The following is a 24,290-nucleotide window of genomic DNA, read 5'->3' on the forward strand; positions in this document are numbered from 1 at the left end:
ATATTCTGGCGCCAGAAGTCAGGTTCATTAAGAACAAGGATTTCCTAACCAATGGAATATAATGGCAAGTCTCGTTAAGAGTGTCTGAAGCCAACTTAAGTACGTCATTCAGAAACCAGGAAACTGAGCTAGGGTGAGTTGATGGTTTCAATCTGGCGCAGGTTCTCGGGATGGATGAGAAGTATGAATCTGTAAGGGCAATATTAAAGCCAATTGTAAAACCTTCAAGGCTGACTTAATTTGTGGTAATAGTACAAGTCGCTAAGTCTGATTCAAATAAAATTCTGAAGAAGGTTACTGTCAGATTCATTGTCATCGTCTCAACCTTTGAGTCCCTTAAAAACTGGCAAGTTTCATAACAGCCGAAACATACTGTCGAAGGGTGGATCCCCTCTTATCTGATTCTAAAAATAACGTATTTGAGGATCAATATCTGCACCTCTTGAGCTGCAAATTTCATAAAGTCCAGAAAGGTAGGGCATTCTGAATTTGAGGAAGCTAACACACAGCGAGTTGTACTGCTTGTGTTAGTATTGGATTGGGGATCTGTCGAGGTGGAGACCCAGTTCCACCAGAAGGGGAAACCCGTTGTGCTTGGGCCAGATGGGGGCTACTAGAGCAACTTGGCCTTTGAAGTCCTGAGCTTGTCTAACACTTTCATCGACAGATTTATTGGTGGGAATAGGTAAATTCTCTCCCAAGTGTTCCAGACTAATGATATTGCGTCTGTGGCGTAAGCCCGAGGATCCGGGCTGGGAGCTACGTAGCACTCTAGTTTGTAGTTGGACTTTGTTGCAAACAGATCTATCTGGAGATCCGGAACCTGAGAAAGAATCCAACTGAAGGACATTAGGTCTAGTGACCACTCCGACTCCAGCGGAGTTGTCCTCGAAAGTGTGTCCGCCACTATCTATCTAGAAGAAACCTGATATGTTGGTTTTTGGCTGGAGCCGGTTGCTTAAGGTCAAAAATACCGCCATGGCCTCTAAAACATTGATATGAAGTTGGCGGAATATTGTCGACCATAGTCCCAGGACTTTCTTGTACTGAGAGTATCCCCCCCCCCCCCCCCCCGCCTGTTAGGGAGGCGTCTGTGTAAATGACGAGCTTGGGGGTGGATATTCTAAGGAAACGGATTTGCCAGATTTTGATCTTTGTCCATGGTTGAAGTCTTTTCTTCAGAATTGGTTGGAGTCGAGCCCTTTGTCTCGATATTACTCGTTTTCCTGGAGCACCATACTCGGCTTATATCTTTCAGTCTGGCCTTCAGTAGTATATCTGTTACTGAGGCAAACTGGAGGGCACCCAGGATTCTCTCTTGATTTCTTCTGGAAGACAATTTGTCTTTGAGAAAACGTATTGTGTTTTGCTATATCGTTCCTCTTGGCTGTTGGGAGACAGAGTGTGGGAGCATAGAACCCATTGAATCCTAACCATTGAAACTTGTCCTCGGGACCAAACGAGATTTCTCGAAGTTGATTTGGAACCAAAACTGTTGTAAGAGATTATCACTCTGTAGTTGCTGTGAGGCAGTTTGCCTAGTTGAAGCCTAGAAACGGACGAAAATGCCTTGCTTTCGGAACATGATAGCAAACGTCTGCAAGATCCATAGAGGAGGTGACGGCCCCACAGAGAAGCAAGGTCTGCACCTGAGAGATGGTCAGCATGTGAAACTTGTCGCATTAAATGTAAGAATTCAGAAGCGACAGGTCTAGGATTACTCTTCGCTATTCTGAGTCTTTCTTTGGCCCGCTGAACAAGTGATCCTGAAATTACAAACGATTTACTTTCTTTATTGCTTCCTTTTGCAATAAATCGTTTTCATATAAGACTAGCTCTTCCGTTGGATGTTGATGAAAACTGGTTGGTGGAGGGGGCCTTTCTATCCAACTCCACCCCAGACCTTTGGAAATTATACTGAAAGCCCAAATGTTGAACGTTCAACGGTTCCGGAAGATGTAAAGTCCTACCCCCTACCTGAGAACTCCCAATGATTTGCTGCGGATTTACCTCCTCGGCCTCGAGAGTAGCTGTTGCGAAAAGTTCCTCTCGAGCTAGCGCCTCTGGGGCGCTGGTAACCCTGGAAAGCACCCTGAGTTTCAAAGGTGGGCCTAAGGGCTGGGGAAGTAGCATAGGAGGTAGTTGCTACTTGGGACTGAGGAACCAGCACGTATTGCTGTTGGGGTTGACCCTTCGAAGTGAAAGGTTGACTCCCTTGTGCCACCGGGATGGTTTGAACCACCTGTTGGGACCGCCGGTTTGGAAGGAATGGAAAGATCTCAGACTCTTTCTACCTCGAGATTGGTTGCTGGCCAGTTCGAACTTGTGCTTGGGGACTAAGCCCATCGAACCTTGAGGCTCTGATTGACCCTAGCAGCTCCAGACTGGGGCTTTAATGAGCTTGTTAGGCTCATGTCTGATAGTGGCCTCAGACAAGACATGCCTACAGCAACGACGTCTGGCCGCAAAGAAGTCGTAGGAATCAGACAGTAAGGTTTGAAGTAATGACTTCGTCAAGACCTTAAAAGGTGGTTCTTCTTCATACATTAAAGAGGTCTTTTCTGCCATTGTAGCCGAGTTGATAGGTCTACTCAGGCGCATACAGGCTTCGAGCTCGAGGCATATCAGGGATTCCGGAAGCCTGGGTAGCCACTCACTGAACTGAATGGGAGCACAGTCAGCGCTTAATTTACCCGATGTGAAGGTCGCCGGGGCGTTAGTCCAGCAATCGTGATCCCCCAGGGACAGGAGGGAGGTCGGATGCGTTTCCTTCAGCTGCGGTAACGGCTTGTCCTCGTTTATTGCCTGCTGAGCAAGGTCCGATATCTTAGTGACACACGGAGTAGGGGTTTACTCCTCCACTAGAAACACACTCCCACTCGTTTAAGGGCCGGACCCAGGTGGACTGAGCCTGCCCCTTTGGGTACATTTTGGTTTCTTTGGGGACCTTGTCAAACCTTACGAGTGTCTCCTCGGTAAGGCATGCGAAACCAGAGAGAGGGAACTGTAGACCCGGCGGGTAGAATTCAAAATCTTCTACAGTCCGGGTGCCAAACCCTTCGATGGTTAACATACCATCTTTGAAGGGAGAGCGCAAGGCCCCCTTCCACGGATTGCTTTCGACGAATTCCGGGAGCTTAGAGGCATCCGGGATGATATATTGTGCTGTTGAGGTAGCCCATAACAAATGAGACCCTGTATGAGGCTATCTGGTTTAGCACTCTCTCTTCCCCCTAATGGGCAATAATTCCATTCAATTGTCAAGTTCACAGAGGCACCAGGAATCTTCCATCCTATAATTCGTGGTGACTCGGTATGTGACACGAGGTTGAGCCAGTGAGCTACAGAGGTCCGTAAATTATATATATATGTATATATATGGATAAATATCAGCACAACATCGTGTTCAAATAGAAATAAATTTCTACCTCATCCCTGGGATCGGTCGCTGGCCTCTTCTAATGAAAGGTCAGGTTGAAACTAACCATGCCACGAGAGGCCATGCATCAATCTTGAAAGGGCTGCCGGATCGAAGGGAGCCTCCGGGGTCGTAGGTTTCAGGCCGGGCTTCGCTCTCGACCCAAGAGAAGTCTGAACTGGTTTGGTGATTTGAAAGACCTGTGAGTCTTTGGTAGGGCTGGCAGGTAGCTTTAACTTTAGGGACAACGGGACGTGGCCCGACATCAGCCACGTGCTTCCTTGAAAACCCTAAAAGGAAGAGACACAGGGTCTCTTTGCCCTGACACTCCAGGCAAACCCGCCAACCCAGATCTAAAGAGTCGCCAAGGTAGAAGTCATGGAAGACTGCGAGCTCCGAAAGAGGGTATATCGTTACTAATGAACAAGGTAACTCCGTTGGGAATGTAAAATAAATAGATCGAGAATAAATGTTTAAATCGATCAATCACAAAGGAAATAAAATGAAAATCCCAAAATAATATATCCGAAGTTATAATTATAGATAGTAACGACAGGGGCACCTACAGTGTCCCATAGTAGGGTAGTAACCCAAAAAGATCCGGGTGTTCCGAATTCTTAAAATAGACCGGTATGAAACCGGGACAAAAGGCTATGAACAAAATTTCGGATTGGTATAATAACCGGGGAGAAAACTTTTCATAAATTAACTGACATTGTCAAAATAATTCCATAAAAGGTGAAGATTATCAATGAAATAATATTGTCATAGCGCGAAATATACTATCCCGTCGGTACTGGGGAAGTATAGAATAACATAAAGATACATAAGTATCCCATAGCAGGTCAGTAACCTAAAGAGATCCGGATGCTCCGAATTCTTGAATTAGACCAATATGAAATCGGGACAAAAGACTATGAACAAAATTTCAGATCGGTACAGTAACCGGGGAAAAACTTATCATAAATTAACTGACTTTGTTAAAACAATTCCATAATAAGTTAAGATTATCAATGAAAAAATATTGTCATAGCGAGAAATATACTATCCCGTTGCTACTTGGGAAGTATAGAATAAAATAAAGATACGTGAGTGTCCCATAATAGGTTAGTAACCTAAAAGGATCCGGGTGTTCCGGGTTCTTAAAGTAGACCGATATGAAACCAGGACAAAAGGCTATGAACAACTCTAGGACCGGTTTAGTAACCGGGGAAAAACTTATAAATAAACTGACATTGTTAAAACAATCCCGTAATAAGTTAAGGTTATCAATGAAATAATATTGTCATAGCTTGAAATACACTATCCCGTCGCTACTTGGGAAGTATAGAATAAAATACAGATACGTGAGTATCCCATAATAGGTTAATAACCTAAAAAGATCCGGGTGTTCCGGATTCTTAAAATAGACCGATATGAAATCGGGACAAAAGGCTATGAACAAAATTTCGAACCGGTATAGTAACCGGGGAAAAAATTATAAAAATTAACAGACATTGTTGAAACAATTCCGTAATAAGTTAAGATTATCAATGAAATAATATTGTCATAGCGAGGAATATACCATCCCGTCATTACCAGGGAGGTATAAAATAAAAAGGGATGAAAAAGGATGCAAAAAACAGTGATGAATAAATATAACCAAAACTAGTTCCGGGGCCCCCGGGGCCGGGGAACAGGGTTGGTAAAGTAAACTTAAAGGAACTTAAAGTAAACTTAAAGTAAACTTAAAGTAACCTAAGATACATCCTTAAAATACATAAATAGAAAACTCCAGTTATGATCTAAAACTAATGTCTGTAATTGAATAGGGCTCCCGGAGGGAGGATATTAATCAAAACTGTGTCAGTGTCAACAGATCTTGTATTTAAGAGCCCGGAGGCTCCGATGTCTGATGACGGGAGGGTACCACGGGAGAGCGCGGGGGGAGCCAATGGAACCCCCACTACCCAACCGGAGGTACCGGGACGAAGGTAATGATTCATGTAGAATATAATATAATGATATGGGATATTAATAAGTCCTATGCGGACGATAATAGCAGGAGGTACCGTAGGTGGGGACACTCCTAATATAAGTGCTCATTCTTACAACCATAGCTAAAAGCAAAAGTTACACCAAGGTGCAGTCATACCGACTAATCACGTGTGATAGTCCCCGGTGGTCCCGGCCCTCCCCCTCCCCAGACCGATGGCCAATCGGGGCGACGGGAGGGGAGGAGACGAAACCGCCCGGTATGAATGAATGAGACTAAGTCACACCCCGTGGGTACACTCAGTCCTCAATATGTCGGAACGTTGAGGGAAGACTGAGGAACAAGCATACTTAACCCGTATGTCATAACCAACAACCATCGAGTGAGAGGAAGGGTGTACACTGGAGGAGGGGGGGATGGAATAGCCTCCCCAACCTGTGGGGGGGGGGGGTATGGTACCGGGGAATCACCAGTGCGTAGTGGTAGACAGGGCTACCAACTGGAGATTCCCTCAACATGACATGAAAATCCCAAAAATATGATCATAACGGAGTAAAGCAATAAATATAATATCAATGCACAAATACATAAAAATAATTAATGAATTAAAAGCGAAATCACGTAAGTAAGGTTAGGCATGCAGAAATAATATGGCGAGAGAGGGACTCGGGCGAGTGGTAAGGGAGGAGCATGACGCCATCAGCAGATGGAAAGCAGGGGTACCAACCTAGTTACTGAAGCGGTAGATCGAACAGTAAAAACAACAAAATACGCGAGAGTCCCACTCGAACCAAATGTAAAACTAGGTGGAGCGTAATAAAACTAAAAGGTTTAATAATAATAAGTGAGATGGTCGTCTTCCTAGAACTAGCGAAACAATCTCAAAGGTGACGCAATCCACCAACATGCACGAATGCAGGCATACCAACATAACCTACTCCTTGATGAAACGCTAACACTGATATCATGGGATAACATAAAATTAATGCTAGATGAAAGCATAAAGACGGTGTACTATATAAATGTAAGGAAAAAACTCCTAAAAGTTCGAACAAATATTAATGACGGACGAACTAACGAGAAAATGGGCAGAGCCGAACCATGAACGGTAAGAACGGGGACGCCGTTCAAATATAAACACTTCTCAATTAATAAAAACAGAGGTTACACTGCCCAATCTCGCTAAAACTCATGGATAAAGTACTTAACTTCGATGGGGTATCATGGGAATCGGCCATCGATTATAAAATAATGATAAATCCAAGGGTAAACACGAGAAAAAACATGTTGGACTTAATAACAACAAGTGCTATAAAGGAGTGACGTCACTGGCGTGGGTTGGGTTAGTGGTAGTAGTGTTGATCGGCACCTCGCTGTGGCGGGGATTTTGAAGAGGAGATATCTAAATAGTGCGAGACCTCTGGTTGTGAATTATCACGCCCCAGTATTTTATACCGACACCTTATATAGGTGAGCGAGCTGGGTTCAACCTGGCATTCCTATGCTTTTTTTCTCTGGTAATATATAGCAGTTATATTCCTTAGAAATAGTGCTCTAGGAGTATTTCACTGGGCGGCACAGGTCGGAGCCCAGAAAATTAATATTAAAATTATGTAACACTACATACAGGAAGCATTCACAGTTATGTAACACCGAATAGAAAAGACAAAAACCTACTACTGTATTACAAAAGGGCATGAAAATTTCAGCCCCTACTTACTCTTACCTGTTATATAACTTAGTATACTCTGCTACATTTGAGCTTTTGTCTCCCAATTATTTTTGGACTTTTCAATTAAGGTGTATTATAGTAATATGATTACAAATACATTTTAACTGAAAAAACAAAAGCATTAAGTTATGTAAATCAAAATTCAGCACAGCATAGGCAGTTATGAAAGATGGGAGAGTAAGTTAAAGGTTAAAAGTGTCTGGTTTCTGTTTTAATTTCACTTGAAGAGATGCTCATCAGAACATCAATTGAGCATATCTAGCCCTCCACTTTAGTGCCCAACCATAGTAGTAACCTCCCCAGTAAAGAGCTTAAACTCAACGGTTGAGGCAGGACTCCAACTGTTGTCCTTATGAATGCAAGGCTACCATCTTACCATTACACTAGCCAAGAGAATACTGTATTACAAGTGATTTTTCAACCCGTTTTGTAATACTGTAATGTTTTGGGTCTTATGTATCGAGGCTTGTTCTGTCTTTTGTGTCATCTGATTTGGATAAATCCCCAAAAATGTTACCTATAGAATTCTGTTATCTCCATATAGATATCAAACCTTTGAATGATAGGGCCTAATTGTATGAGATTAGTTATATTGTTTATATTGGGTTCTGTTTGTTCCTACATGGATGCAAACCCTCGTCCTTAACAGGAGTATGAGTCGGCAGTTAAAATATTATGATGAGGTATGGGTAGTTACTAATTCTTGGTCTCTCTATGGTGGCTGCCTTAATCTTCTATTTTTTCATTGTGTTCACTTTCACTGAATGGAGAAACAATGTGCAGCCATGCGGTCCTGCTCTTTAGTTGCTGGCTGAAAGTGCAGCACCTTCATGAACATGAATACATTTGACCCCAATTCCTTGTGGCCTTCTTGCAGAGGGTATGACTGCTCATGGTCTTCCCCTATGAGGTTGATTGATTGATTGATTAGGAGTTATATAACATCCTGACATTCCCCTATAAGGACTTTGATAAAAAGTTTGTTGCTGCAGTGGGTAGAATACGGCAAAAACAGAAGGGTTAAGAAATGTATTAGTTCTCTTCTTGTGCTGAGGTATTCTATCCATTAAGCCTTATCTATCCCCCTGGGGACCTGTCGGTGAAGAACCAAAACAACTCGGATCCTCCTCTGCTAGCATAATGTGAGGTGGCTTTACCAGATTCCCCAGTGAATCAGGTGAATCTCACCCTTTACTCCATAGGGTGCATGACATTTATGAGCCCAAGTCCTTGGCTCTGAAGATACTGTATACTGTAGTGGCCTTCCTTAGGCTTAGAGGGCATTGCATCCATGGAGAAACTTCACCATGTCCTCATTAGGATTTCCCAGTTTCCCGTTGCTGCCACTTCTGCTGCGGCAGAAGCAGTGCTGGATGTGACCCTTTCCAGCTTCACTCGGACTACTGTAGCTGCAGTAGGTCCGTCTTCCCCTGATATAATGGCGACTGGATAACGGCAGGAAAGGTTGCTTTCCCCTTCCCCTCACAAGGCCATTTTTTCATTTCCTTCAGAAATAGATTCTCCAGTTGCTACCCACTTCCCAAAGGTGAAAAGGGAGCGCTTCTGTTGTACCTAACCAGTGGCCTCCCATTCACACAAAGATGAAAAGGGAGCCACCAGTACCTGATGAGAACAGTCTACAGTTGACAGTGCAAAGTACACTCACTTCCCTTCCGTGCTGGATCGCCCGAGTCATTTCGGGAAGGTAGAAACAAACTTTCAGGATGTCAGGATGTGATGGATATTCTCATGGGTGTGCTATGCATGGTCGTGGGCCACAGAGTTCACTTAATCTTCCATATCACGAGACTTAACATCTTCCTCGCATGCACTCTAAGGCATGCTCACTCGCAAAACAGCATATTTTTCCTTCAGATGAAGAATTTTCATGTGGGGTTGAATCTCAAGCTCGTGCGCTCCAGAGTACAGTATACTTATGCATTTGAGGAAGAATCAGACCTTGAAGTGGATCCTCTATCTTGCTCGTACACTTTCATCCTAGAGTGCTCTTACGCCTTTTAAGGAAATCTAGGTCTTGAAGTAGATCCTCATTTTCACGCACTCACACCACAGATTGTATTTATGCTTCTGAAGGAGAACTAGTTCTTGAGGTTGATCCTTAGCCTAAAGCACACACTAAAGTGTGCACATAAGCCCCACAGCATGCTTTAGAGCATGTCTACTGCTTGAAAGAGGAATGCTATTTTGAGGTTAATACTAATGTATATGTATATATATACACATGCATGGATTTTATTTATATATATATATATATATATAAATTATACTGTATATATATATATATATATATATATATATATATATATATATATATATATATATATATATATATATATATATATATATACATATACATACATACACACACATATGTGTGTTCATATAAGTCATAAATACCTCTTCGTATCAAATTCACTCCGCCTCATTATCAGAGACCCAAGGGGGAATTAACTTTGTGATGATAGCTTCTGGTCGGCCAAGGATTCAAACCCAGACTTAAGTCGAAACTGAGGTTCCAATGACTCACCACTTGGCCACAAAGATAAAAGTTGATTAAAACTCTTCCATACATATTCCTCACGTATTCGGGTTTGTACTTAGAATTAAAAAATCAACCCATCTCCCCCATTGTAGACCGTCGGTGAGTTTTTAATACTTGGGCATGTTTAATGATAATTTTTCACATTTGATCGTGTTTTTCGTATATTTATATAAGCCATAAATACAGCTTAATATCGAATTTGCTCTGCCTCGGGATCAAAGACCCAAGGGGGAATTAAATTTATGATAATAACCTTCTTCATTTAGGTTTTATTTTTCAAGTTACTAGTTGTTACTTAATCCTACTCCATTCGGTATCAATAATCATTGATGGTATCATGTCAGATAATTAGCAACCACTTATTCATTCTCTGTTGACTTTTGAGTACTGTACTAATAGATGGGGGTATGGCTGGTTGACCAGGCATAGAATTCCCAAAGCAACAGATGCTTGAGGGTTCTAGCCTGGTGATTATTAGAGAGTAGAATATATAAAAGTTGAACTTCAAAAGCTTGTACTTTGTAGAAATAAGCAATGTGACGAAGAGTTAAGTATCAAAATAATATTTTGTTTAAATCCTACTTATTTATGGAAGCAAGAGAGCTGTAGTTATTTCATGAGTGGTTTCTGTTTGTTATAAGTAATTGTAATTTGAATTACTAGATATTGATGAAAGTTGTACTTCTTGGAAAATAATAATGTTCCTTAATATTGTAGAGCAAAAGTGTGCTAACTAGATTATATTTTTTCCCTTTCTCTGATCTCGTGGCTTATTTTCTCAGCAGGTCCAAAAATGACATTACCAGCTACTACACAGTTGAATCGCACAGTACCTGCTTATTCCCAGGCTGTATCACTGGCAAAAACACAGGTATTTATATAAAAAAAAAGATTAAAAGTCAACAATACTAATATCTTTCTAGCCTAAAGGTTAATGTTGTAAAGCACATTTATTTCACTACAACCCCTTGAATCATAAGTTAGTTTACTTCTCTTAAAGGTAGTCCCAATTACATCTGCTTATGATCTTACAGATTAAAAGGAACTGCATTGTGCAATTCTCTTGACTATAGTATATTCTTTGACGCAATTAAAGAGAGTTGTTTTCCTAGGATGTCCATTTGTGTTTTATTACAGTAATTTATTAGGTTTATTGTGATTATATAATCCAGAATTTGAAGTTCAGTATTGGTTTATATTGAAAGAGAAATGTAATTATAACGATAAAAAATTAATTTCTATAATCACCTGATGTTTATATTGTTTCTCTTGAGGGCTGTTGATCCTGATATCCAAAAAAAAACAAAAAAACATGATACTGATATTTATCCCAAAGATATGAAAATTTATCCTGATTTCTTTCATTTTGTTGTCTTAGGCTTCTATTGTAGCACTGTATTTAGACAATCTAGCAGCTAATAGCAATATTCATAGTATGGTCATAGGAAAACCATCTACAGCTACAAGTTTAGTAATCATTTCTTCTTTAGTATCTTATTGATGAAACTAAGCAGTGTAGACTGAGAATGAGCAACTGTTAAAACAATTTGAAGAGCTTGCAGATCTTATTTCATTATTGACATCTGTTTGTATTGGGGCTTGACTCCATAGAATGTTTTGTTTTCTTAGATGACAGAGCAAACCACTTTTAGAATCTCCTTTAAACATAATCACAGCATAACACTTACTGCAATTTGCTTCATTATTTCGATTCACCTCTAATACATCTATTGAAGTATTCCTATGCTTATGCTTTATATTTATCTACCTTTATCATAATGAGAAGGAAGGATTATAAAATTAAAGAAATCCAAAATATTTGTAGCAGTCTAAATCAGTTAAGCACAGCCACAATTACTACAACCTCAGAAGCTGATTTGTAACTGAAGCTAGTTAGTGCAGTCACACTTACCAGCCACAGTTTGAAATTTGAGTATCATATTTGTCATGTATTGAATGTGTTAAAACAGTGTTGGAAACACTTTATTTAACTAACAATTAATTCTCTGAGCTGTATTTTTACAAGTGAAAATAAAATAAAGAAGTCAGGTACTAATTTTGCTTTTAATCTGCAAAAATTGTATGCTTTCAAAACAGGAATAAGAAATAAAAAGGATGTGATAAGTCTAATAAAAGCAGTAGTAATAAGAAATAATTTTATAGTTTTAAGTTCATACAATGATAAGTATAGAAATAAAAACTATTAATTGTCAAGTATATGAGTTGTATAAAAAGGTACATAAGGCATTTATCTATAAAACTTAAGATATGATCCCAGTATGAGGTAGAAATTGATTTCTATACGAAGCAGAATGTTGTGTTGATTTTTTCCATTTTGACTCATTAGGGGTAATTTGAATTATAAGCTATCAATTGTGTTACCTTGGTGGGTCTGAAAGTCAGAGAAGATTTGTTGGTATGAGACTGATGACTCACCTGGTAAAACCTGAAATACAGTTAGCACTTAGGTCCTGACTTCTTTTAGAGCCCCTGGTGGCATGATTGGTAGCTATAAGCTATATGTTATAAGCCCAAGAGCTCCAACAGGGAAAAATAGCCCAGTAAGGAAAGGAAACAAGGATATAATCAAACTACAAGAGAAGTGATGAACAATTGAAATAATATATTTTATGTACATTAACAATATTGAATTAGATCTTTTATATGTAAACTATAAAAACTTGCAAGAGGAAGAGAAATACGGTAGAATAGTGTGCCTGAATCATCCCTCAAGCAGGAGAACTCAAACCCAAGACAGAGGAAGACCATGGTACTATGGCACTACTTAGGACTATAGAACAATGTTTTGATTTTGAAGTGTCCTCCTAGAAGAGCTACTTACCTTAGATAAAGAGTCTCCTCTATCATTACCAAGAGTAAATTAGCCACTGGACAATAACAGTGAAGTAGTTAACCCCTTGAGTAAAGAATAATTGTCTGTTAATCTCAGTGTTGTCAGGTGTATGAGGACAGAGGAGAATGTGGAAAGAATAGGCCAGACTATTCGGTGTATGCGTGGGCAAAGGAAAAATGAACCATAACAAGAGAGAGGGATTCAATGTAGTACTGTTTGACCAGATAATGGACCCAATAACTCTCTAGTAGTAGCATCTCAACAGGTGGCTAGTGCCTTGGTCAACCTACTACCTATATGTTAAGGGGCCCGCCTGCTATGTCAATACTATATACGGGGGTGTACGACGAAAAACACAAAATCCTGAAAAAATTAATTGAGCTTCGTATGGCAATGGAGAATCCAGATACAAAAGATTTTGTCAAAATTCCTCTTACTTTCATAGTTACAGGGTAATTAGTAAAAGTAACTCAATAAGCCAAAAACATTGATCCCTATGAGAAAATGCAGTATTTCTTCAGTTATTGTAAATTTTGATAATTATTACATTTTGATATAAAACAAATTTTCAGCAATGGCATCTGTATATATTTCATGAGTCACATGACAGGAAGTTAGTTTTACATCCTTTAGTGCTAGCTTAAACCTCAGAGTACACGTTTGAGTTTGACCTCTGACATTCGCTCACTTTTACGTCTGTTTTTCTTAGTTTCGGCAAGAATTTCATCATCCCAAAGAGGAAAAGACAATTTCAATATTTCGCCAACATAAAAAAGAAGAAAATTCACTCAAGAGTTCAGAAGTGGGTAATATCGGCAATATTAGTGGGGTTAGTGAAGGAGAGAGAGAGATAATGTTGTTGATGTAGGAGCGGCCAGGAGCCTAAAGAAGCAAGATATTGAGCAAAGGGATCTTCATTTATAATTGAATTATGATAACTAATATTGTTTTTGTTTATTAATATCCAAAAAGGAACATAAAATTCATAATAATCATGATTTATTAACATTGTCTTTGTAAAAATGCAAAGAAAAGCTTTGAACGCCCATATCTCAAAACTATACTTATAAACCTTCAAATTCTATCCTCTCCCTTAGTTTTGAAGATATATAACATTGAAATTTGGTATATAACTTAGGACATTATAAAACAATCAAATATAGCCATTTTTCCCAATTTTTGTTTCATATTTCTTTTCTTACTTTTTCCCCAGATTTATAGGGTTTATTTTTTTCATTATAATGAAAAAATTCATTTCTAGCAAAAAAATTACTTTTAGAAAAGAAAATAAAAAATTGATTGGAGGTCTACATCAGGGTATTAATCCCAGGTCTTAATATTAAGTATCAAAGGAGGAGATAGAATTTGAAAAAGACTAATTTTCAGGATGAATTGCTCTGGCGTCGCAAATCCGAAGGTCAGAGGCAAAAACCCTATGCAGTTTGGAGATGTCACCTTATTAAGTGGTATGAATGTCAAAGTCCTGTCCTTAAAAAATGACACTAGTTTTTCAGCCCCCTTAAACTGAAGTAAAGAGGGGTATTATTGTCTTCATTTGCATATATATATATATATATATATATATATATATATATATATATATATATATATATATATATATATGTGTGTGTGTGTGTGTGTATATATATATATATATATATATATATATATATATATATATAATATATATGTGTATATATATATATAATATATATATGTGTGTATATATATATATATATATATATATATATATATATATATACATTTATATATGTATATATTTATGTATGTATGTATGTATGTATGTATTTGAAGGAATACATGGAGGAAGAGGTTTTGGAAGGAAAAACCTGAAAGATTTTAAAAATAGTAGAAGCTATGAATGAGGTAGGTTTGATTTGACAGTTTGAGAAAAGAAGTCATATGGTAACCTGTCAAAGTGAACAGAATGAGACACATATTGACCATATCTTGGTTAGGAAGGAAGACAAAATATCATTATGGATTGTAAGTTCAATCCAATTGAATTGTTTATAGCTCAACATAAACTGGTGGTGGTAGTTTTTAGATTGAATCCAATGTGAGAAAGAAAAGTCCCGGCCAGGATAGGAAGGTAAAAACTTGGAAGCTGGCGGGGAAGAAGGCAAGAGAGTTCAAGAGTAGATTAGAAAAAGCCTGAGACGAGAGCTATGCAAATGGACTGTCAGAATTGCATGAAGAGATATAAGATATTGTGGTGTCAGCAGCAGCAGTGGTGTTTGGGAGGTTAATGGTAAACAGCAACAGAAAAAATACATTGTGGTGGAATCAAGAGGGCGCAAACAGAAAAATAGTATAGCCAGAAGGTGGGATGAAGATAACAGTTACCAAACTAGTAAGGAATATAGACAAGTGAAGAAGGAAACAAAGAGAATTTGTTATTTTAAAAGGAGATGTAGGAGACAATGATATTATTATTATTATTATTATTATTATTATTATTATTATTATTATTATTATTAAATGCTAAGCTACAACCCTAGTTGGAAGAGCAGGGTGGTATAAGCCCAGGGGCTCCAACATGGAAAATAGCCCCGTGAGGAAAGGAAACCAGGAAAAATAAAATATTTCAATAACAGTAACATTAAAATAAATATCTCTATATAAACTATAAAAACTTTAAAAAAACAAGATGAGGAGAAATTAAGATAGAGTAGTGTGCCCTCAAGCAAGAGAAGTGTCCCCGAGTGTACCCTCAAGCAAGAGAACTCTAACCCAAGACAGTGGAAGACCATGTTACAGAGGCTATGGCACTACCCAAGACTAGAGAATAATGGTTTGATTTTGGAGTGTCCATCTCCTAGAAGAGCTGCTTACCATAGCTAAAGAGTCTCTTCTACCGTTTCCAAGAGGAAAGTGTCCACTGAACAATTACAATGTAGTAGTTTATCCCTTGGGTGAAGAAGAATTGTTTGGTAATTTCAGTGTTGTCAGGTATATGAGGACAGAGAAGAATATGTAAAGAATAGGCCAGACTATTTTGTGTGTGTGTAGGCAAAGGGAAAATGAACTGTAACCAGAGTAAAGGATTCGATGTAGTACTGTCTGGCCAGTCAAAGGACCCCATACATCTCTAGATGTAGTATCTCAACGGGTGGCTGGTGACCTGGCCAACCTACTAGAGGATGAAAACACCAGAGGGAGAAAATATAATCTAAACATTCCAGAAGCGAGGAGAAAAGACAGGTAAGATGTAGGGGAAGTTGGAATTATTAAAGATGAAAATGGAAATATCTTAATTTATGAAAAGGAGGTCAATTAAAGATGGAAAGACTATTTTTTCACAGTTGTTAAATACTGAGAATAAGCATAAAAAACTAAAAGAATTTCCTCCAGTAGAAAGACCAATAGTAAACACCAGAGAGAGTGAAGTTAAGAATGCTATAAAGCAGGGTTGAAAAAATCATGTTTTCACTGAAAAAAAATAGATTCGTTTGATTTTTAATCAGATTTTTTGAAATAAATTTCTCCATTTAAATTATTTTTTTTTCAATAGTATATATTTGCTACTGCTGATTATTTGTTTCAGTCTTTTGGCGGTATTTTCTGATATTGAACTTGATCTATGTTGAATGAAACCATAGTTTAATATAGATTACCCAACTTGGGGTTTTCTCTTAAAAACCAAAATTCAGACTAATGATTTAATAGGAGTGAACAAGTTATCATAACTAGTACATAAATACACAAAAATAAGGGAAACTATAATCAAACAAAAATATGAATATACAGAAATTTTATTTTAAAGTGCACAATGAGAAATAAAACTAAAAACATATTTAGGACTTCTCTATTTGCATACTGTACTAGCAACAAAATTTTTAATTCCTGTTAATGTCATTAAAAAATCAAGACCTTTATAATTTGTATAATTGCAACAATAGGTTCAATTCTTAAGAACCCCAAGTTTTCCTGAAATGTTGCAGCTATTAACTAGGATTTTGTTCATTTGTTGCAATACTTATAAAGAGTAACTAGTTTTGGAAGTTTTATTTTTCCAAGGAAATTTTTGACAGTATATTTCATAATGATTTAAATTGTGATATTTGTTTACCCCGTTTTGAATCGATTTGAATAATTTGATTTAAATCAAAACAACCCAGCTATAATGTAAGGAAAATTAGACAATTCAGCAGGAAAATTGAGGTAATGGAAAGGATTAAGGTATTTGAAATTTTATGAAAAGAAGGTACATGCATGATTGGAAAATGTTTGGGATGTAGAGAAAATGCCAAGGGACTGGAAAGATAGTTGAATGATTAAATTGTATAAACAAAAAGGAGACAATTTGAACTGTGGGAGCTAAAGAAGAATAACATTTGGAGCCTGCATTTTAGTCACTAGAAAGAATAGTGGAAGGAAAGTTGAAAGGATTGATAAATATATATGAGCAGCATTTTGAGTTTATGAAAGGAAAGAGCGCATTGCATGATATTACTGTAGTAAGACTAATCTAAGTGAAGTATCTTGAAGGAATCAGGAAAGCTTACTTGTGTTTTGTGGATCTTAAAAAGGCATGTGAAAGGGTATGAAGAAGGTTTATTGGTCTTTGAGAAAGAGAGGAGTTCCAAAGAAGTCGGTAAGGTTAGTGAGGATATACAAGGGTACAAGAACTACGGTGCTGACAAAATATGGGGAAACTGAAATATTCCCTTTGGAGGTTGGCCACCATCGGGGATCTGCTCCAGGTCCATTCCTGTTCCTCATTGTTATAGAAACTTTGTCTCCAGAATTAAGGGACAACAAACAATAGTAGGAACTGATGTTTTCTGATGATTTAGTCATTATAGCGGACACCAGAACTGAACGAAAGTTTTTTTTTTGTATAGAAAGGAATCTTAGAAAGGAAATGTTAAAGGGGAACATTGGAAAAACACAGCTAATGATGTGTAGTACAGAAGGAAATGAAAAAGTAAATACTCAGGTGGAAGATGATAGAGTACAGTACTAAAACAGAACAATGAGTTCAACTCCCAAAGCATTGCAATATAGATTGAAAGAACCATGACAAAAATGGAGAGAAGCGAGTGGTTTTAGGCAAGATAATGCCATTAAGTCTCAAAACGAAGATGTATAAGTCAATTGTGAAACCCATACTCTTTCCTAAGAGGAAAGAGAAGTTACTGTTGGAAAGGACCAGGGTGAGGATGGTGAGATGGATTGCTGGAATATCACTGCTGGAAAGGAGGGAGAGTCAATATAAGAATGTGTGGTATATGTAATGTAAAAGATAAGGCTAGGGAAGCCTATCTGAGAGACTATGGCCATATTAATAAAAAGGGAGGACTTGGAGTCAATCAAGAGAGCTAAGAACATACAGTCAGCATCAAAACTGATGCAACAAATTGTTTGGCTGAGGACTATGAAGCGCGAAGTAGGAGATGATGAATGGAGAAGTATTGAATTAAAAGCTCAAGATAGAGACGACTGGTGAAATCTAACAAAGGCCCTTTGCGTCAATAGGCATAGGTGGAGGTGATGATGATTAACTGTAGCACTACAGAAGGTGTTTTCCTAGTGAATGGTCAAAGTTAGTTCAATGATTGTTTATTAAAAGAAAAAAAAAATATTTCCCTGTAGAAACATATGCAGTGAATCAGAAACTTGGAGCCATACTAGAGCCTTAGAACGTAAACTAATTACAACTCAAAGAGTTATGGGAAGAAAATTAATGGGAATAACACTAAGAGAAAGAAAAAGAGCAACATGGATATGAGAGCAAACTAAAATAGAGGCTATTCTAACAAAATGTAAGAAAAAGAAATGGACATGGGCAGGACATATCATGAGAATGACAGATAATAGATGGACATTGAGAATAACAGAAAGGGTCCCTAGAAATTGCAAACGAAGTAGGGGATAGAAGTGAAGACAATGTATTGATGAGATAAGAAAATTTGTACAGTAGTTATAAACTACCATAGAAAGACCGTAAACAAACAGGCATGAAGGAAAATGTCTGAGGCCTTTGTTCTGTTCATAAAGACTAATTTCATTCATTCATTCTGGTCACATTTCTCTTGCATTAGTTAACATTCAACTTTAAATTAGTCTGTGGCAATTACCTTAAACAGTTACAACCATAGGCTTTTATACTATGTCACAGACATAAATTATTTTGTGGTAATTAATTTAAATGCTTACAACCATAGGCTTTTATACTCATATGTCACAGACATAAGATTCTACTCTTAGTAAAATGAATGAAGTTTAAAAATTTTTCGAAATCTTCATTTTTGCTGCTTCAGGGCTCACTTTTTCTTCTAGTACACTTCAAACTTATTTTAGCAAGGACTTGTTAATGGTTGAATCTATGAGCATAGCCAAGAACCTTGTATGACCTGGTGTTTTTCCATGGTTCAAAACCACAGTTACCCCAACAACAGGACCATAAAAGCACCAATATTATGCCGTTAAAGAAAATTGCAAATACATGGAATCTCATACAGACCGATACAATTGGAAAATCTTCTCAAGATCACAAGCAGAGTCAAGAAAAATAGAGTTAAGCTGAGCCCAGTAATGAGGATTATTAATGATATTTAATACAACCGTTGAGAAAAGCAGGATGCTTGAGCTCAGAATAAGGCTGTCTGTGTATTATTATCACAAATTACTGAAGTAGTTGATGAAATGAATAATTCGCTTGATTTGACTGGAACAAGATAGAAGTGAAAAGAAAAGGAGAAGAAGGGAAGTGAAAGTCATGTAAAGAAAGCAATGATCAGATGATTACTGCATTTTGTTAGTCATCCTCTAAACTTTCTGATGAGATGATAACAGCACATCTTTTTATTTGTCACTCTAAACTGGTGGCAAATCAGTTCATGACAAGAAAGGACGGCACCAAAAATGTTGAACACCTAATCATTTCAGCAGTAAAATGGTGGTGTCAAAACGGCAGTGTTAAATAATCCCATTCTGAGGTTTGGTTTATTTTTAGTGGAGTTAACATATAAGAACACAGTAATTTAGACTTTGGTTAGCCAAAATACCAAGATAAATGATTTGAGTGAATTGTTATCAAAGCTGTACTAAGGTATGAAATAAGTTAGTTTTATGATAAAAAGTAACAAGCTAGTTTTAAAATATATAGCCAGCATTTCCAGAACCAGTTCAAGAACAGTTATGCTATTATCTAACTGCAAGTTAAACGGTTCCATGTTTAGATTTTACTAGCCTTAAGCTTTAGAGCCATCCCCTTTGGTTCCCAGTGACTGATGTTACTGCAAGGGGTAGTCTATGAACCGCAAACAGTGCTGCTTCGGTTATTATTATTATTATTATTATTATTATTATTATTACTACTGTATTATGACTGTATTGTTGTCTATATATTAATACGATATTGGGTGTATTATTTATTTTGTGTGTCACGCTTTAAAGAAAACGGAAATAATTTCATGGTACACTCTTACAAATTCACATTAGACTTTGATTACTTAACCAAAGCACATCTTATATAGTTTTCCCAATTTTGTCTTTGGCACCTGACTTTTTTTAAATATTAGACAAAAATTTGAGTTCTATCAATTTCCATAACCTAGATTATAAAATTAATCTCGGGACATTTTATTCAAACATGTATAGGTTAGGAACAAGATAATTGATATTGAAAATATAATTTCCTGTAATGTACGCGGGTTCTGCTAGTCATCATTATTCTTATTACCAGCTAAATTACAATCCTAGTTGGAAAAACTGGAGGATATAAGCCTAAGGGTTCTAACAGGAAAAATAGCCCAGTGAGGAAAGGAAATAAGAAAACAAGTAAACTACACGAGAAGTAATGAAAAATTCATAAAAGAATATCTTAAGATCGATAACAATGTTTAAGTAGAATTAGCATACTTGTATATAAATTATGAAGATACTTATATCAGCCTGTTCAACATAAAAACATTTGCTGCAAGTTTGTACTTCTGAAGTTCCACTGATTCATCTGCCTGATTAGGAAGATCATTCCATTAGCAGCAATAATGTTGGAAAGGGATTGAGTGATCAGTGTTACTAGAGGTCCCCATTACAAAGATATATGCCAACAATTATCAAGAACTCAGAGTGTGAGGATGTGAATGGAATTTGCTAGTGATATATACTCGTGAAAGGATTTATTGGTGAATTCCTGCTTGATAATGGAAAACAACCATAGTAAGTGATTCCAAGATGATATACTAGATAATAAAATATGTTCCATAGCATAGAGCTTTCTTTCTCATATAAGGCCTCAGTTTTGACAGGAAACCCCATACACGAAGGCTGCTTGTAAATTCCTTGGCCTTAATGGTCAGATAACACCTCTTGAATACACTGAGCTTTTCTTTTTCTTTGACAATTTAGAACTGCTCTTAAGGCAATAAAATATCCTAATTTTTCATACATTTTTTCACATTAGGTTATCCCCATTAAAAAACAGCCATCTCTTTTATAAAGATGTTCTAATACACTGTCTTTTTGGGATGGGAAGATAAACAGTCCTCATGGCAGTAAATGCTACCAAAAAGATGATTAGAACTACCTTCAAGCTTTGTATGCAGTACGCAGATTACTCACTTTCAAGCTGAATACCAAGAAGTTTAAATTATCATACTTTTGATGATGATGAAGCTAAACTTTCTGTCTTCTGTAAAAGCCTTTAAGATGCCAGCCGTAGCTGCATGAAGCTGAAACATTTCAAAAGAAGAAAAGCGTGATTGCAATAAGGAGTGTTAGTTTTAAGTGTAAAGAGGCCTTGAAATAGAGCACCATAGTAGCATGCTGAATGTTATATTTCTTCCTGAGGGCATTAATATACCTAATCTCTAATTGCACTCAAAATAGAGACACAGTGATTGCAGATAGCCTCAGATCGGCAATGCTTTTGAGCTGTACACAGAGCATTTTAACATCAGTGATTCAACCTCCTTGATACATATAATGAATAAAAGAATATAAACTATCTTAACATCAGTAACAATGATCGAACAGATCTTTCATATATAAACTGCTGCAAACTTGGTGCTTGCTGAGGTCAATTGTAGCTCCTTAGACCCTTCATCAAGATGTCCCTTGCAATCACTGTCGTTAGGATAAAGGGAGCCCTGTCGCTACTACAAGTGGGATTCTTCCTCCTCTGGGTACACAAGGTATTGGTGGGGCTAAGATTTTCACAGAGTAAGGGCCATATGAGTCCCCCAGAGTTTGACCTAGTTCAATGTTCATGTTCGTTATTCATCGTAAAGTGTGCAGTTTGAAGAAAGGAGGTTATTCACCTCTCCTCAAAGAGAAGAAAAGGCCATACATCTTTGTAGGCTTACCAAGTCTTGAGGTGCCATATCGGGATCAGATAACTTAATTAATTAGTCTGTAGAAGTAGAGGTCTTGTAGATAGTCTATATAGAATACAAGGAGTAATCTTGTGGTTCTAAGGAGATATACCTAAGAATAAAAGATAACTGTATGACATTCACAATAATTGTTTTAATGTCAGTGTATGGCAGATAATAAATTTCATAGACAAACAAACTTAAAGTTTATGCAGAGATCTTATCCTATAATATGTTGCTCAAGAAAATAAGAATCACTTCATGCAGACAGGTAATTAGTACCAGAAAAGTCTACCTGTCGTGATGTAATAAACAGACATCTCAATAGATAGGATAGAAAATGGAAAGGTAACTAAAAAGAATTGTGCAAGAGGTGAACAAGAAACGGAGAAGGGTAATTCAAATAAATTGTGCAATAGGGAACAAAGAAAACGGAGAGGGTAACTAATAAATCGGGCAAGAGACAAACAAGAAACAGAAGGGCTGCTAAACTACATGATGCATGAGCTGAATAAAAATAAATGATTAAGATGAGTGAGAATAATTCTTCACACCAGGCACATGGGGTGTTATTTGGAGCTTGCAGCCTTTTTCTCAGGGGTGTAATACAGTAGGACTAAACATTCTGATTATTCTTTGGGGAGTTCTTGGAATTTATTTGAAGTGATATTTTTGGGTATTTGCATGATTCACAGTTATATAAAAGTCAATGCAGGAGAGCATTGACTATTATTGATAATTAATGTGCTTAAACTGAAAAGACATAAATGGGCTTGGAAATCACTTTTATAACAGCCTGTCTCCTCAATCTGGCTTGCCTTGAGAGCTCATAGAGCAATCATTATTACATATCACCAGTAACATACTAGGCTTACATATGAAAGGTATAAAACAATGGTATATAAGAGCATATGCACAATACTATTTACAGTTATAAAAAGAGAGTAGGTGAAGCGACTGATACTGTTATAAAAGTCAATTTTCCACCCCTGGTGTAATGAGAACTATTTATCATTTCTGTAATCTGTAAAGGTGTTGTTCTGTATTTACTATGTAACTACAAATCTTTATCTTTGTTATATACCTATGAATAATATTGATTTTATGTTTTTTATCAAGGCTAAGAAACACAGGTATTATTACAGGGAGGTATTTTAAAGGGGTCAGTATTTATTCTTAGATTTTCAACATTTGCTGGTATCTCTTGTTGCCTAACCTAACAAACATTCAGGGCTGACTTTCCTCTTTGGACTTGTTGTTATAGTATGAACAGGTAATCTCTATTTCAGGTAGATTCCTAAATCAAAAGATTAGTTGGTCTTCATATACAGTATTGGTTTTCTCATTTTAATTTCAATTATCCTTGACAGTGACTCACAAGGTTTTGGTTGCTCATCTCATGTACAAACATTATCCTTTCCTAAGTGTTGATTTTGGAATACAGTACTTATTGCCAATAAGAAGTCTCCTCCTTCGATGTTCCTAATCTGTCTTGAAGTTTAGTTATTCTTTCACCATAATATCTTATTTCTAACCCTAACATAACTACTGTATGTGTCTAGTAGATGATGGTTTCCATATGTAAATTCTCAGCTACCTTTCTGCAAGCATGTATGTCCCATACTGCCAATCTGGCTATTAGCTCTTAAAACCTTTTTATTCATATTTTGATTTTGTTATGCGTTTCCTCCTGTCACTTTTACTCATCACAGCTTATGGTTCAGACTGTATGAATGCTTACTATGATTACTGCCAATAGCCTGAAGAATCTGTCTTTGGATGAACAGTAGTAACAACCGAGTGTAGAATATTTTAAGTTATAGTTTTGTGTGAAAAAATATATTTTTTTTTTTTACATTTACTGTTGTTCTTTTCAACTTTTATTATTGGATGGCTTATTTTAAGGAATTTGTTGTATGCCACAAAGTTTAAGAACTTTTTACTAAATACTCTACAGCTCTTATTAAAAATAATAATGAGCCTCTTTCCCCTTTTCACAGATCTCATCGCCATCTTTAACAGCACTATTAAAGGGAACAATACCAGCTCACACACAAACCAATTCTGTTACAAAACCTCAGGTATGTTAATGTTTACATTAGTTCCAAAACTAAATAGTTGTGTGAAGTTCTTGATCTTAATGCTTGTTTGAGAGACTTGCAAATTAAATTATTTCTATGAACCCCCCTAATGTTCATATTGCTTCTACTCCAGAAGCTCGGTTTAATTGACCTTCTCCCATAAATTTTTATTAAGAATTAAGATTTTTCCAATCTCTTACCCTTGAATAAACACATGCTCTTTGTAAAGGAAGGAACATTCATGGGCATATAGCACCAGTCTCTTTGTTTCTAGTTTCTTCAGTTGTGAGGTACTGACCAGACCTTCTCTAGATTTTTTGCTT

At 37.1% G+C, this 24,290-nt stretch overlaps 1 protein-coding gene across 5 annotated transcripts in view; it reads left to right on the forward strand.

Annotated features, from left to right (window-relative positions):
• Positions 1 to 24,290, forward strand: part of LOC137651745 (transcription factor SPT20 homolog) — a 589,276-nt gene that overhangs the window by 379,109 nt on the left and 185,877 nt on the right. For 3 of the 5 annotated variants that reach the window (XM_068384967.1, XM_068384972.1, XM_068384981.1), the window contains 2 exons: positions 10,471 to 10,559; positions 23,887 to 23,967. In XM_068384967.1, coding sequence (XP_068241068.1) covers positions 10,471 to 10,559; positions 23,887 to 23,967 — 170 coding nt within the window. The remainder of the gene's footprint in view (positions 1 to 10,470; positions 10,560 to 23,886; positions 23,968 to 24,290) is intronic. The other 2 variants (XM_068384977.1, XM_068384984.1) reach the window with 1 other exon arrangement.

Source organism: Palaemon carinicauda, chromosome 1 (genome assembly GCF_036898095.1).
Source record: "Palaemon carinicauda isolate YSFRI2023 chromosome 1, ASM3689809v2, whole genome shotgun sequence".
NCBI classification, from domain to species: Eukaryota; Metazoa; Arthropoda; class Malacostraca; order Decapoda; family Palaemonidae; genus Palaemon; species Palaemon carinicauda.